The following is a 14,882-nucleotide window of genomic DNA, read 5'->3' as shown; positions in this document are numbered from 1 at the left end:
TTGCTGCATTTCAGGCCTTCAAGAGTGCTGCTGCTAAGTCACTTCAGTCGTGTCCGACTCTGTGTGACCCCATAGACGGCAGCCCACCAGGCTCCCCCGTCCCTGGGATTTCTCCAGGCAAGAACACTGGAGTGGGTTGCCATTTCCTTCTCCAATGTGTGAAAGTGAAAAGTGAAAGTGAAGTCACTCGGTCATGTTTGACTCGTAGCGACCCCATGGACTGGAGCCTACCAGGCTCCTCCGTCCATGGGATTTTCTAGGCAAGAGTACTGGAGTGGCTTGCCATAGAAGCAGTAGCACCAATTAAATATTATAAGAAGTGCTTATTTTAGGTGCTTGAAATTAAAACAAAAAAGAAATCAGTATTTCAGCAAATCTAAATTTACCTGATGTGCCTTCAGTGGTCTGAATTAAAGCCTTATTATACCAATTAAGCAAAGTAAATCAAGACACCGCAAAAAAAGGTGGTATAGTAAGAAAATGTCAATTTAATCATTTACTTTAGCAGGCAAGCAATTTGTAAACATTCAGTAGCGGCAGCATCCAAGTTACAAACAATTTAAAAAGAAACCAAGATTAGTGATTATAATTTTTCCTTCCCTTTCCCCAGAAAAAAGAAAAAGAAAAGATTTGGAAGTAAATGACTTAAAACACTACAAACGCTGAACATTCAGTTATGTCTTCTATCAGCCCTCTATGCGTCCTCTCCCTGTGTTGTATTTTAAAGGTGTATCTACTCCTAAAATGCATCATCTTGCAATAACTGGTACGTGAACATCTGCAATCTAGGAAGTGGTTCCTGCGCATGTATGTGCATGCAGGATCTCAGTTTAAATCCCATTTGCAAAGGGAATATTTATATCTTGATTCAACGCTTCTTTGACTTCGAGGGGCAGGGTGTCAAAAAGGTGATCTTCCACCACAAGCCCACTTTTCTTGAGCAGGCGACACTGGCCCAGCTGGGCTGGCAGGCGGTCCAAGCAGTTCCCCTTTAGCTCCAGCTGGGTGAGCTGTGACAGCTGACCGATCTTCTCTGGGAGGGATGTGATACAGTTCTGCCCCAGATTCAAAGTCCTCAACTTAACACATTTAAACAGCTGTTTTGGCAGAACGTCCACTTTGTTCCCCGTGATATGCAAATGCTGCAGGTTCTGAAGCAATCCTATTTCTATTGGGATCATGGAAATGTTGTTATAACTCACATCTAAGCATCTGAGTTTCTGTAAACTAAACACTGCCACCGGTAGGGATTCCAGCTTGTTGTTAGAGAAATAAAGTGACTCCAAGTTTTTGACGTGGGTGATGGAGGGTGGAATGGTGACAATTTTATTATGCCATAATTTTAAACAAGTCAGTCGTTTTAAATGCTGGAAACTGATGATTTCTTCAATTGTGCGGATGTTATTTGACTTTAAATCCAGTTCCTGTAAGTTAGAGAGGCTGAAAATAGCATGTGGAATTCTCTCTAGCTCACAGTTTTGGAGTTCAAGCTCGGCGACATTCATCATTTTCTTAAGGCTGTTTAGTACCAGGAGTTTAGTGCCATCATTATGAATGACTAACTTGGTGAGATGTGGGGCCACATCAGTAATGTTGGAGGGGACTTTGGTCAAATTGCTCTTCACGTGGAGGATCTTAAGGTGCCGCAACTCTCGGAGAGATTCGAGGCCTATCATCTTATTGTTTTCAGAGTTCAAATTGCCTATCAAGTACAGTTCGCGAAGGTTTTTGAGCAGATACACCCAGGCGGGAATTTCCGCCACATCAGTGAACTTCACGTGAAGGCATCTCAAGTGATCGCGGAGAAAGCTGAAAGCAGTCTGCTCCACTTTTGCAGGGCAGTGGCACAGGTGAAGCTCTTGGAGATTAGTCATCTGAGAAATCTTAGCAGGAAGTTTAGCTTCTGGAATCAGCTCAAGTTTTAGCACATCCAGGTCTGTGAGGTCAAAGACAGCATCAGGCACGCCTGACAGCATAAACAAATGGAGCTCCTGCTTGTCCTGGGCGTTGCGTGACACGTGCTGCCTCAGTTTTTCAAATGTCCACTCGTGGTTCAAACTAATTTCCCGAAGTTTATTTTCACTGACTTCTGACAAGAACACCCCAAAACGCTTGGAATAGAGCTGGTCATACTGGTCTACCATGTGGAGAAGGAACGCAAAGTCATTTTTGACATCTGGAATGTCACTGAAACTGCTCTCTTCTCTGACTTTTTCAAAAGAATATTCCTTCAAAGGAATCCTGAACAACCAGAAGAGAGTGTAGAGGCAGATAAAACCATACACACAAATAATGGATATGTAACTGATGAGCAGCTTTTTCAGCATGTACGCCATGTTGTGGGTGCACTCGAAAACCTCGTAACCAGTCAGGTGCTCCACTTTGGGCTTGCAGACATGTTCAAAGCTGATTGCGTTGACAAAGTTTGCTGTGTAGCAGAGAATAAAAATGAATTTGGCCGTTTTGATAACTGTTTGGACCACATAGAGTTTATAGATCAGGTCACTGTCTTCCACGTGAGCACGGAACTTCCGCACTTTCTCGAACAGGGCTTTGGCCTGTTCCCCGTCCTTTTTATCCAGGATGGTCATGCTGGGGACTTCGATCACAGGCTTCTCAGCTGAAAATTTGAATCCAGTCTTGTTGATCATCGGGGTACTGGCGCTGGGGCTCCCTTCATCACTGCTGGTAGACACATGCTTTGGTAGAGTCTGGGCACCTGTTATTCTCTGCTTGTTTTCCTCTGAGTCTTCACACGCTGTCTCAGACAATGCTTTAGTAGTCCAAGGAGATTCAAAGCACTTTCCTAAGATCGAAACGAAATGCTCTACTTTTGAGCACGTTTTGGGATATTTGAACCAAAAGTTGCTACTGACCATGAGAATAATAGTATGTATAAGAGCAAGGTATGGAAAGTACTTGGAATACCACGGAAGGGCCAGATGGTAACACATCTGATTAATAAATACATATTGCTGAAAATCCAAGTTTGTTTTTCGGCCTGTTGGGTCTTTCTTCTCTTTCTTGGCCTCCTGATTTGGAACCGTGGAATCTGCATGAGGATATGTGGCTCTGAGAGGTATGTCAGGTGTCACAACAGATGCGCCAAAGGAAATCTCATTTGTCAGCCGCCCATCTTGGTCTTGGTCTGTGGCTGATTCCATCTTCGGGATGTTGGTGGTAACGTCGGCATTTCCTGGCATAGCATGTGCCTTTGAATTTACAGGAGCTGGCAATACTGGCAAGCAGACCACCTGATCTTTGGTAAGTTGCATGGTTCCTGCAAAGATGGCTACCATCAGCATAACGACAGCCAGGTAATCCATAAACACGTCCCACCATGGTTTCAGGATTCGGTAAGTTGGCTGAATGTCATTAAGTGAAGCAACTTCCGCAAGGGTAAACATTCCTAGAAAACAGGCAAACAAAAGATATTATGACACAGATGCAAATGAAAACATTAAGTGGCAAAATGCTTTCTATTTCTAGCCTCTTCCAGCTTCTCCAATCACCAACCTCCCTTGCACCCTACTCCTCCTACACACAGTTTTCTATGCCTGGAATACTTCCTCCCCACTTCCCTTCACGAGGCTATCAGTTTATGTTGCCTTTCCCAGGAAGCCCTCCCTGATTCTCTGGGTGAGGTGCTTCTTTGATGTGCTCTCACAGAACTATGTACTTCTATCACAGCCCTTATTATACTAGTAGAACCAACTGTTTACTTGTCTGATCCTCCCTAAGATTCTAAGTTCCATAAGCATAGGGATCATGTCCATCTTCCTTACTATTATACAGCCAATGCTTGATACACAGTTGATGCTCAATCAATGAGATATCGTATTAGTTCTTGATCATCACCTTTATTGTCATCATCATAATCATCAAAATTCCTCAAGAACATTAATTCATGGTCTACATATGGCACTGGGCAGAAGTGCATTTTATTAAACTTAATTGCCACCACAAGCCACCTGGACCCACACGAGAATAAAAACTATTACCCAGTCCTCAACATAAACATAGTTAAAGGCACACACAGCAAAGAAGCTGTGGGATCCTTGTAACCAGTGACATTTTGCAGCTATCAAAGCTTCAGTGGTGGTTTTCAAGCACCTTGTACTCGGGACAGGTTTTGATCCCAAGAAAGAGAAGAGAAGGCTGATTATTTTCCTACAGGAGGAAGAAAATAAAAGATGGAGGGTGGAGAACACAGCAGCAGGGTACTGAAATGTCACACTGACCCCGAATGGTCACCAGCTCGGCCCCATGCATCCTAGCAAGGGTGACAACACCCGAAAAACCAAGACCAGCACGCAGTGATTCCAGCCTCAGAACGCTCTTCTCTTCTAGCATGCTGCCCACAGCAGCCGCTCCCCACCAAGGTTTTGTGCCCCTGCCATTTCCTCCAGCCCATTTCCTTTTTTTTTCTGTTGAACTCTGACTTATTCTTCAAGTCCCAGCTCAAGTACTACCTCTTTCTCAAATTCCTACTGTACCCTCTAAAAACATCTATTTTCAGTGTTGGCCTCTTCAACTAGCTCTTCAGCTCCTACTGGGTAGAGACTATGTCTTATTCATCCTTGGATCTACCATGTCCTACTCTCTCCCCTTAAGAGCAGAGAAGGCAGTGCCTAGTGATGATGACGATGATGAGGAGGATGATTATGACAGCAGCTATCATTTGTCATCTTCCTTCCATATACCAAGCACCATACTCGGAGCTTTGTATCTTCACAATCCCCTGCCTCTGTACACAGCACATTCCTGAAAATGAACGTATTAAATTTGATGCTTTGGGGGCTGAGGGAATGATTCCACTTCCAAAATGCTACACAGTCTTATAAAATCCACCAGAACTCCTAAAATTAAAAATACAGATAACACTGAAGATGTGAGGATGTGGAGCAATTAGAACTCAAACACTTCTGGTGGGAGTATGAATTTATACAAATATGCCGGGAAATTTTTTGTAATATCTACTCAAACTGAATATATGCACACTCTATGGGCCAGCGCTCCCACTGCTCAGTATACACCCATAAGAAATACATATACCCATCAAAAGACATGAATAAGCAATCACAGCAGCACTCTGCAACACCCCTAAACTGCAGATTATCCAAACATCCATCAGCACTAGAACAGAAAAATCAAACGTGGTGCATTTACAAAGTGGAACATCAGGCAGTAATGAGAATGAACGGTCTGGTAACGTGGGTGTGTTCAGTTTATAAAACGTGATCTATACACTTAGGCTATGTACCTTTTTTGGTATGCATGCTTTAACTTCAATAAGGAGCTTCAAAAAGAAATGGTAAAAGAAGCTGCAGTAGAAACAGCTGCCCTAGGAATGTGCTGGGACACCACACTGAGGCGTTGTCTCACCCTTGTCCCAAGGCACACCCGGAAGAGTCAGTAACTTCCTCCAGCAGCCTGCCCTTACTGTCCTCTCCCTGGCCTGAGAGGAAGGGCCTGAGAGGGAGACCTGGGGTAAAATCTGCCACAGAAAAGAGGGTGCAGAGGTATGAACATACAGTGTGCAAAAGCTCTGGTTGCTAACAGTTGAACATACACAGATGGACTATAAATGGAACATTGCCTGGATTCCATCTAACTGTCACAACATTACTCTAAGCTGCCTAAGCGTTATTGCTTTTCTTTGACAAGCAAAGACATAGGCTCTCAGGAGTTAAGTTGTGCAAGTCAAATAATTAGTGGTGGAGTCTGGGCTTAAAATCTGATTTAAGGCCAAACCACCTGTTCTTTCTACCAGATTCTAAGGTCGCTTCTCATGTTTGCAGTGTTTTACAGTTTGCAAGCTACTTTTCCATAAAATGTCTCAACTGATTCTCACAATAACCCAGTGAACTAGGCATTACTATTACCCAAGGATATGAGGAAACCTGAGCCACAAAAATCTTAAGTGACCTTCCTGAGCCAATTAAGTGACAGAGCTAACAGAATCTTTCATCTTCAAATCTCTTTCTCTCTCACACTATTATCCAGTGACTGTGATCTTGGTTAAGGCTTGGCTGTTGAAGGAAGGACCTTCTCACTGTTGTCCTTGGCTTTGAGGAGACAGAGGAATGAAATTATGTAATCAACACCTTCCCTAGAACAACCTTTCATGACATTCACTCAGAATTAAAAAAAAAAACATGCGTCAGGCACCATGGAAGAGAAGATAGAAATGGTCCCTCAAGGAGCTACTGCTCAAATGGTAGATGACAAGCAATAAGTGTATTATGATGACATGGTAAGGAAATTGCTCTTACCTGGTTAATGCAAAGTATAGGGAGGCACAGAACAGGGCAAACTTACAGCCACACTGGGTAAATGGGAGGCCCGCAGAAATCTGGTTTTTCAGATAAGACCAGAAGGATGGGAACTTCCATGGGGTTGTGGGGAGTAGAGGAATATAATTTTGGCAGAACAAATAGCAAGTCAATGGCATAGACACATGGGAGAAATTATGTTACAGAAACTATAAGGAATTCTTGTTGTTCAGTCGCTAAGTCGTGTCTGACTATTTGTGACCCTATGAACAGCAGCACACCAGGCCACCCTGTCCTTCACTATCTCCCTGAGTTTGCTCAAACTCATGTCCACTGAGTCAGTGATGCCATCCAACCATCTCATTCTCTGTTGTCCTCTTCTCTTGCCCTCAATCTTTCCCAGCATCAGGGTCTTTTCCAGAGTCAGCTCTTCACATCAGGTGGCCAAATAATTGGAGTTTCAGCATCAATCCTTCCAATGAATATTCAGGGTTGATTTCCTTCAGGATTGACTGGTTTGATCTCCTTGCTGTCCAAGGGGCTCTCAAGAGTCTTCTCTATCACCACAGTTCAAAAGCATCAAAATTCTTCAGTGCTAAACCTTCCTTATGGTCCAGTTCTCACAACTGTACATTCTAATGTTATTCTATTATTAATCTAGTTTGCTTCTGTATAGATATTACATTTAATGGGTAAGTCAAGAGATGGAAACCAAGGATGGTTTCAATGAAGTTATAAGGAAGTGCCTGGGCCATAAGACAGGAAACCTGTACTTTTCTGCAATGTCGACCATTGACTAGGTCTTATCTTGAACACTGGACTTCAATTAATGTGTCCATTCTCCAATTTCACCTATAAAAAACTGGGTGGAAAACTGGAAGTATTTCAACCACTACCTGAATTAAAGATGCAGTGGCACTTTGAAAATAAAAATTGCTCTTTATATACAGTATATGCGTGTGTGTACAAAGTACATTAACTACATATTCATATAACATAGTTTATTAAGTCTCTTATGATCCTCAGGTGACTTTTTTCTAATCTAAAAGTCAAGTTAATGAGGGAGGAGACTGTACCTAGATATCTTGAGGCTTGATCTCCTTAGCCATTAGTCAGAATGGCTATCAATGGTTATTAGGGGATTTTTTTTTTTTAACCTGAAGAAGGCACATTAATAAATACTAATTGCATACATGCTTTGGGTTCCCCTTTATATGTCTTTAAGAATTACATTATAAGGAAGTAGATTTCACATTCTAAGGCTTGCCTATGGCACATATGAAAATCAGCTTAATATTCTATAAGCAAATATTTCTCATGGATGGTGAGGAAGCCTTTGGTACTAAAGTTGAAAGGGGGAAGTTACTGGACTTTGGTTGGACAAAGATGAATCAGAAAATTATAGAGAATGGGTCTATATTATTTTACAATATATGATTCTATTTCTTATTTTACAGCCAATGATAGTAGAATAAACCAACAACTAACAGTCAGATTCAGAAATGAGAAATTACGATGGTCTGACAACCCTGTGACTATACTAAATTAAGCACTGAACTGTACACCTTAAAAGGCTTCCCTGTTGCCTCAGACAGTAAATAATTTGCCTGCAATGTAAGAGACCTGGGTTCGATCCCTGGGTTGGGAAGATCCCCTGGAGAAAGAAATGGCAACCCGCTCTAGTATTCTTGTGTGGGAAATTCCATGGACTGAGGAATCTGGTGGGCTACAGTCCCTGGGGTCACAAAAAGTCGGACATGGCTGAGTGACTATCACTGTACACCTTAAATGGGTAAATTTTATAGTATATGAACTATATCTGAGTAAAACTATTAAAATTTAGAAGCTAGACCTCAATCTTTGTTATTTTATTACCTAAACCAACTCTCAGCAGAAACAGGAAAGTGAAAGTAAATAGGAGTATAGCCTCATTGTTGGCTGGACTACATATATTCTAAGTGCAAATATGTTTTAAATGACTGCTATGCTATTATGATTGAACAGAACTGGTTCTGGAGAAAAATCTTTAGCATTTTATTCATCTTCTCTGAGCATCCATGCCTCACATATATCACATATAAAATCTTGATATCAACATCTACCTCTCAGGGTCATGTGGGCCAGGTACTGGAAATGCCTAATTCAGGGTCTGACACAAAGTAAGATCCAAAGATGCCTGCTAAATCAGAATGCAGAGCAGAAAGCAAGGCCATCTTAATCAGTCTTTAATGAAAATGATTAGGCCAAATTCTTGAATTTTGAACTTAGCATGTAGCACCATGTACACAGGATTCATTCTAAAAAAAAAAAGAAAAGAAAAAATTTTGCATTCAATTTCATTTGTTCATTCAAAAACATTTCAATTAAAATTATTTATATTAGGAGGTGGCAAATTATCCTAGAAAGAACACAACTTTTATCCAAAGAGACCAGGATTCAAATCCTGCTCTTTTTTCCTGTTTATTAGCATGTAAATGTGGCAGTGTTTGCTGGAAAACTTATTTTAATGAGATTATTCTTAGCATAAAGAAAAAGTCTAGCATTAAAACAGAAAAATATAATCATCTACCCTTATTAAAAAGAAAAAAGTGGGAGAACAAGATGGCGGAGGAGTAGGTGGACGTGGAGTACATCTCTCTCCACGGACACATCAGGAATATACCTTCAGGCACAGAAGTGCATGCAGAGCACCAGCTGGGAGCAGACAGGAGAACCTGACCAGTGGAAAAAATATATAGACCCACACAAAACTCGGTAGCAGGAAGGAACTAGGGGGAAAAACAGGAGTATTAATAGGACTGGACCTACCCTCGGCGGGTGGGGAACTGAAGCAGGGGTCCGATCCCCACAGTGGGGCAATTGTCTGAGTCAGAGGAAAAACATTTAAGGCTGAGATTGAAACAGTTAATCTGTGGCAGCCTAAATGGAGTGAGAATCAGACAGTACTTTCTGCAACCATACATATGCCAGGCAGAAACGCGGGTCTCCTGGAAGGGGCAGCGGCTGGGAGCTGGAATTTAGGGATTGTGGAACAATCCCAGTGTGAGAGATGCCGTTGACTGCGGAGAGACTGATCGAGGGGATGTGAGGGAGGAGACCATGGTGGGAAATGCCTGTGGAGGAAAGCCAGGCAGCCATGGAAGCAAGGCGATACTGCTGAGTCACGCGTAGTGGGTGAAACCATTACCATAGCCTCTCTCTCTCCACACGCCACATCAACAGCTGAACAATAGAGAGGCTGGCCCATCAAACACCTGACACCCTGAACCACAGAGTAGAACCCCACCCAGGGTGCTCCTTTAAATGACTGATGCACCGAACTACAGAATAGGAACACACCCAGGGGGCCCCTTTAAGTGCCTCATGCGCTGATCTATAGGGTAAAAAGAAACAAAGAAAGTGAAGTTACTGAGTTGAGTCTGACTCTCTGTGACCTCATAGACTGTAGCCTACCTAACAGGCTCCTCCATCCATGGGATTTTCCAGGCAAGAATACGGGAGTGGGTTGCCATTTCCTTCTCCAGGAGATCTTCCCAACCCAGGGACTGAACCTGGGTCTCCCGCGTTGTAGGCAGACGCTTTACCATCTGAGCCACCAGGGAAGTCTTTAGGATATACAGTGTGGGGCCCTCTATATGCCTGATGTGCCGAACAGCAGAGAAGGATCCCAGGCAAAGGATCCCTCTAAGTGCCTGAACTGGCGGAGCTACGGAGAAAGACTGGCCAAAGACACCTTCTGATCGCCAGGTACAAGAGGCTTAGAAAAAAAAAGACTCTGACAGAGCCATAACTCCTGCCGCGGAGGCAGTTTGTGTCCCTGAACACTTGGCGCTGCCAGGGTCCCTGCAAGCCAAGCAGCCGCACCACCTTCATGCTCAACTCTCACTGGGGCAGAGCTGCCACAGGCAAAAAAAAGAAAAAGTCTTGTGTTTATACATGCAGGGTTGCTTCAGTCCTGTCCCACTCTTTGCGACCCTGTAGACTGTGGCCTGCCAGGCTTCTCTGTTACAGAAGGGGTTCTCCAGGCAAGAATACTGGAGCATATTGGCCAATACTGGTTGCCATACCCTTCTAGAGCACTATATTTCCTGCCGCCCTAGCCACCAACCCCCCTGAGTACCTAGGACTGCCAGAACCCCTGCGACCCAAGCGGCTGCACCACTTCCACAGCTGGCCCTCACAGGGGCAAACCTAAGTGCTCCAGGGCAGCCTTAGGAGCTGAACCCCAGTGGAAAACCGACATGTAAATGTGGAAATAAAACCACAATTGAAACCCAGGGGCCGTGTGGCTAAGGAAGAAGACCCAAAAATCTTCCTATGAGCTGTACAAGCTGCAGATTAAATCCACATGATCAACTAAGCAGATTCCGTGTCTATGGAATATATAAAAGGCCATTGAGAGCTCCCACAAAAGAAAACACTCTAGCTCTGATAGCTGTGGACACTGGAGGCAAGAACACAGGTGTAAGACCAGATTAGAATCTGAGCAGCCCCCACAGCAGGTCCAGAGATCAGTGTTGGAGGGCATCCTAGGGAAGTAAGGTGGACTGTGAGTCCCAGCACAGGAAAGGACTCTGACAGCAGAGACTCAAGAAAAAAATTTATTATTCTTATTTTTTGACTTGTTCTGTAGATTCTTTTGGATTTTTTTTTTCTTTTTTCCCCCTCTCTGTTGTAGTTGTCGATTTTATTAGCACTAAGAAATCCAATTAAACTTTTGAGCTTTTTCCGCAGTCACATTTTTAATTGTTGTCATAAACCTCTACATTGGGCTTTTGCAGTTCTGTGGAGTTTTCCTCTTTTTCTTTTCTCTTTTTTAATTTTTTAAACCTATTATTATTTTTTCAACATTTATTTCTTTGTTTGCTTTTCCTACTGTTCTTTTCCCCTTGCAGTTAATCTTTAACTGATATAAATCTTCTTTATCTACCTCTATTTAACTTTGCATATCTATTCTTTCTTTCTTTTCTTTCTCCCCTTTCCTCTCAACATATTTGTTAGTTTTGTTTCCATTGCTTTATTCCCCACTTGGCACCTTGCTTTGTTTTCCAGTTTGTGCTTTATTTAGTTTTGTTCTGGTAGATATAATTTTTGTTTTCTTTGCTGGGTCAGTCTATTGTACTTAATTTTTGTTGGACTGTTTTGATGTTGCTTATGGGTGTATATGTGCATATTCAGTCACACTTTCTATTGTTGTTATAAACCTCTGCCTCTACACTGGGCTTTTGCAGTTCTGTGGAGATTTCCTCCCCCCCGCCCCCGAACTTTTTTCTTTCTTCTTCCTTTTTTTTTCTTTTCTCTTTTTTAAAATTTTTAATTTTTTAAACCTATTATATTTTTTCTACACTTATTCCTTCATTTGCCTTTCCTACTGTCCTTTTCCCTTGCAGTTAATCTTTAATGTATAAAATCTTCTTCATCTATCTCTATTTAACTTTGCGTATCTATTCTTTCTTTCTTTTCTTTCTCTCAACATATTTGTTAAGTTTTGTTTTCATTGCTTTATTCCCCACTTGGCACCTTGCTTTAGTTTTGTTTTCCAGTTTGTGCTTAAGTTAGTTTTATTCTTAACTGGTATACATAATTTTTGATTTCCTTTTCAATCTACCGTACTTTATTTTTGTTGGACTGTTTTCACTTTGCTCATGGCTGTATATGTATATGTGTATATTCCATTATTTTAATTATTATTTACCTGATTTTGTAACTGCCATTTGTCTGGGGTTCATCTTTGGTTTCTCATTTTTGGATATTTGTTTTACTCTCCCTTAATGCCATAACAAACCACTTGTGGAATCTTCATTCCTGACCAGAGATCAAACCCTGAGCCTTTGAAGTGGGAACACTGACTCCAAGACTCTAGACTACCAGAGAACTAACTCTACGGAGTATCAAATAGTGAGAACTCACACAAAGGAAACCACTTGAATACAAAACCCAGCATCACCCAACCACCAGTAGCACCCTGTGCAGGACTACTCATCTAAACAACAAACAAAACAAAAATACAAACCCAAACATCAACATACAGGAGTACAACCTCACTCAGCCTTGCCCATCAAAGGAAAAACAAACAAAGAAACAAACAAAAACTCAGCACAAATCTCACCCTATACGAAGTTCACACAAACCACTGGACCAACCTTAGAAGGGCAGAAATCAAAAGGAAGAAAGAATTCAACCGTCTTTGATGCCTGGGAAAAAGAGACCTCAAATACAATAACTTAAAAAAAAAGAAAAGGCAGAGAAATACTGCACAAATGAAGGAACAAACTAGAAACACAGAAGTCCAAATAAATGAAGAGGAAATAGGACAGTTACCTGAAAAAGAATTCAGAATAATGATAATAAAGATGATCAAAAACCTTGAAAACAAAATGGAGAAAATGTAAGAATCAATTAACCAAGATCTAAAGGAATTAAAGAATAAAAACACAGAGACAACACAATTACACCATAAAACAACACAATTACTGAAATTAAAAATACTCTAGAAGGAATCAATAGCAGAATATCTGAAGCAGAAGAACGAATCAGTGAGCAGGAAGATAAAATAGTGGAAATAACTTCTGAAGAGCAGAATAAAGTAAAAAGAATGAAAAGAGCTGAGGACAGTCTCAGAGACCTCTGGGATAAGATCAAACACACCAACATTCAAATTATAGGGGGTCCCAGAAGAAGAAGAAGAGAAAGAAAGGATATGAGAAAATTTTTGGAGATTATAGTTGAAAATGTCCCCAACATGGAAAATGAACTAGCCAATCAAGTCCAAGGGGCACAAAGAGTCCCATACAGAATAAACCCAAGGAGAAACACGCCAAGACTCATACTAATCAAACTAACAAAGACTAAACACAAAGAAAGAATATTAAAAGCAGCAAAGGAGAAGCAAGAAGTAACATACAAGGGAAACCCCATACAATTAACAGCTGATCTTTCAGCAGAAGCTCTGCAGGCCAGAAGGACATGGCAGGATATATTTAAAGTACTGAAAGGGAAAAATCTACAACCAAGATTACTGTACCCAGCAATGATCTCATTCAAAATTGATGGAGAAATAAAAAGCTTTTCAGACAAGCAAAAGATAAGAGAATTCAGTACCACCAAACTAGCTTCACAACAAATGTTAAATGGACTTATACAGTCAAGAAATACAACAGAAAAAAGATCTACAAAATCAACCCCAAACAATTAGAAAATGGCAATAGGAACACATATATCAATAATTACTTTAAATGTAAATGGATTAAATGCACCAACCAAAAGACACAGACTGGCTGAATGGATACAGAAACAAGACTCATACATATGCTGTCTACAAGAAACCCACTTCAGACCTCAAAACACATAGAGACTGAAAGTGAGAGGATGGAAAAATATATTCCATGCAAATGGGAAGCAAAATAAAGCTGGAGTAGCAATCCTTATATCAGACAACATAGATTATAAGAGGTAAGGAAGGACACTACATAATGATCAAGGGATCAATCCAAGAGGAAGATATAACAATTGTAAATGTCTATGCACCCAACATAGGAGCACCTCAATACATAAGACAAAACTAACAGACATAAAAGGAGAAACTGACAGTAACACAGTAATAGTAGGAGACTTCAACACCCCACTCACACCAATGGACATATCATCAAAACAGAAAATTACTAAGGAAACACAAGTCTTAAATGATACATTAGATGAGATGGATCATTCCATCCAAATACAGAATACACATTCTTCTCAAGTGCACATGAAACATTGTCCAGGATAGACCACATGTTGGGTCACAAATCAAATCTCAGTAAATTTAAGAAAACGGAAACCATTTCAAGCATCTTCTCTAACCACAATGCTATGAGACTAGATATCAATTACAAGAAAAAAACTATAAGAAACACAAACACATGGAGATTAAACAACATGTTTCTAAATAACCAACAGGTTACTGAAGAAGTCAAAGGGGACATCAAAAAATTTCTAGACACAAATGACAATGAGAACACAACAACTCAAAACCTATGGGATGCAGCAAAAGCAGTTCCAAGAGGGAAGTTTATAACAATATAATCCTACCTCAGGAAACAAGAAAAACATCAAATAGACAACCTAACTTTATACCTAAAGCAAGTGGAAAAAGAAGAAGAAAAAAAACCCAAAATTAGTACAAAGAAAGAAATCATAAAGATCCAAGCAGAAATAAATAAAAAAGAAATGAAAGAAACAACAGTAAAGATTGATAAAACTAAAAGCTGGTTCTTTGACAAGATAAGCAAAATTGACAAACCTTTAGCCAGACTCATCAAGAAAAAACGAGAAGAATCAAGTCAAAAAAAGTATAAATGAAAAAGGAGAGGTTACAATAGACAATGAAGAAATACAAAGGATTATAAGAGACTATTTTGAACAACTATATGGCAATAAAATAGATAACATGGAAGAAATGGACAGATTCTTAGAAAAGTTCAATCTTCCAAGACTGAACCAGGAAGAAATAGAAATTATGAGCAACCCAATTACAAGCACTGAAATTGAAGCTGTGATAAAAAATCTCCCATAAAACAAAAGCCCAGGACCAGATGGCTTCACAGGAGAATTCTGTCAAACATTCAG

General features: G+C 40.8%; 1 protein-coding gene across 6 annotated transcripts in view; it reads right to left on the bottom strand.

Annotated features, from left to right (window-relative positions):
• Positions 1–468: 468 nt before the first annotated feature.
• The window catches only part of LRRC8D (leucine rich repeat containing 8 VRAC subunit D), a 133,670-nt gene continuing 119,256 nt past the window's right edge, over positions 469–14,882 (bottom strand). For 4 of the 6 annotated variants that reach the window (XM_055404039.2, XM_055404040.2, XM_055404041.2 and 1 more), the window contains 2 exons: positions 8,378–8,572; positions 469–3,409 (listed from right to left, as the gene is read on the bottom strand). In XM_055404039.2, the coding sequence (XP_055260014.1) occupies positions 831–3,409; positions 8,378–8,390 (2,592 nt within the window). In that variant the 5' untranslated portion in view covers positions 8,391–8,572 and the 3' untranslated portion in view covers positions 469–830. The remainder of the gene's footprint in view (positions 3,410–8,377; positions 8,573–14,882) is intronic. The other 2 variants (XM_055404043.2, XM_055404044.2) reach the window with 1 other exon arrangement.

This window comes from Moschus berezovskii, chromosome 4 (assembly GCF_049115385.1).
Source record: "Moschus berezovskii isolate FMDL1 chromosome 4, NW_MosBer_1.0, whole genome shotgun sequence".
In the NCBI taxonomy this organism is placed as follows: Eukaryota; Metazoa; Chordata; class Mammalia; order Artiodactyla; family Moschidae; genus Moschus; species Moschus berezovskii.
This window is presented reverse-complemented; position numbering and strand designations above follow the sequence as displayed.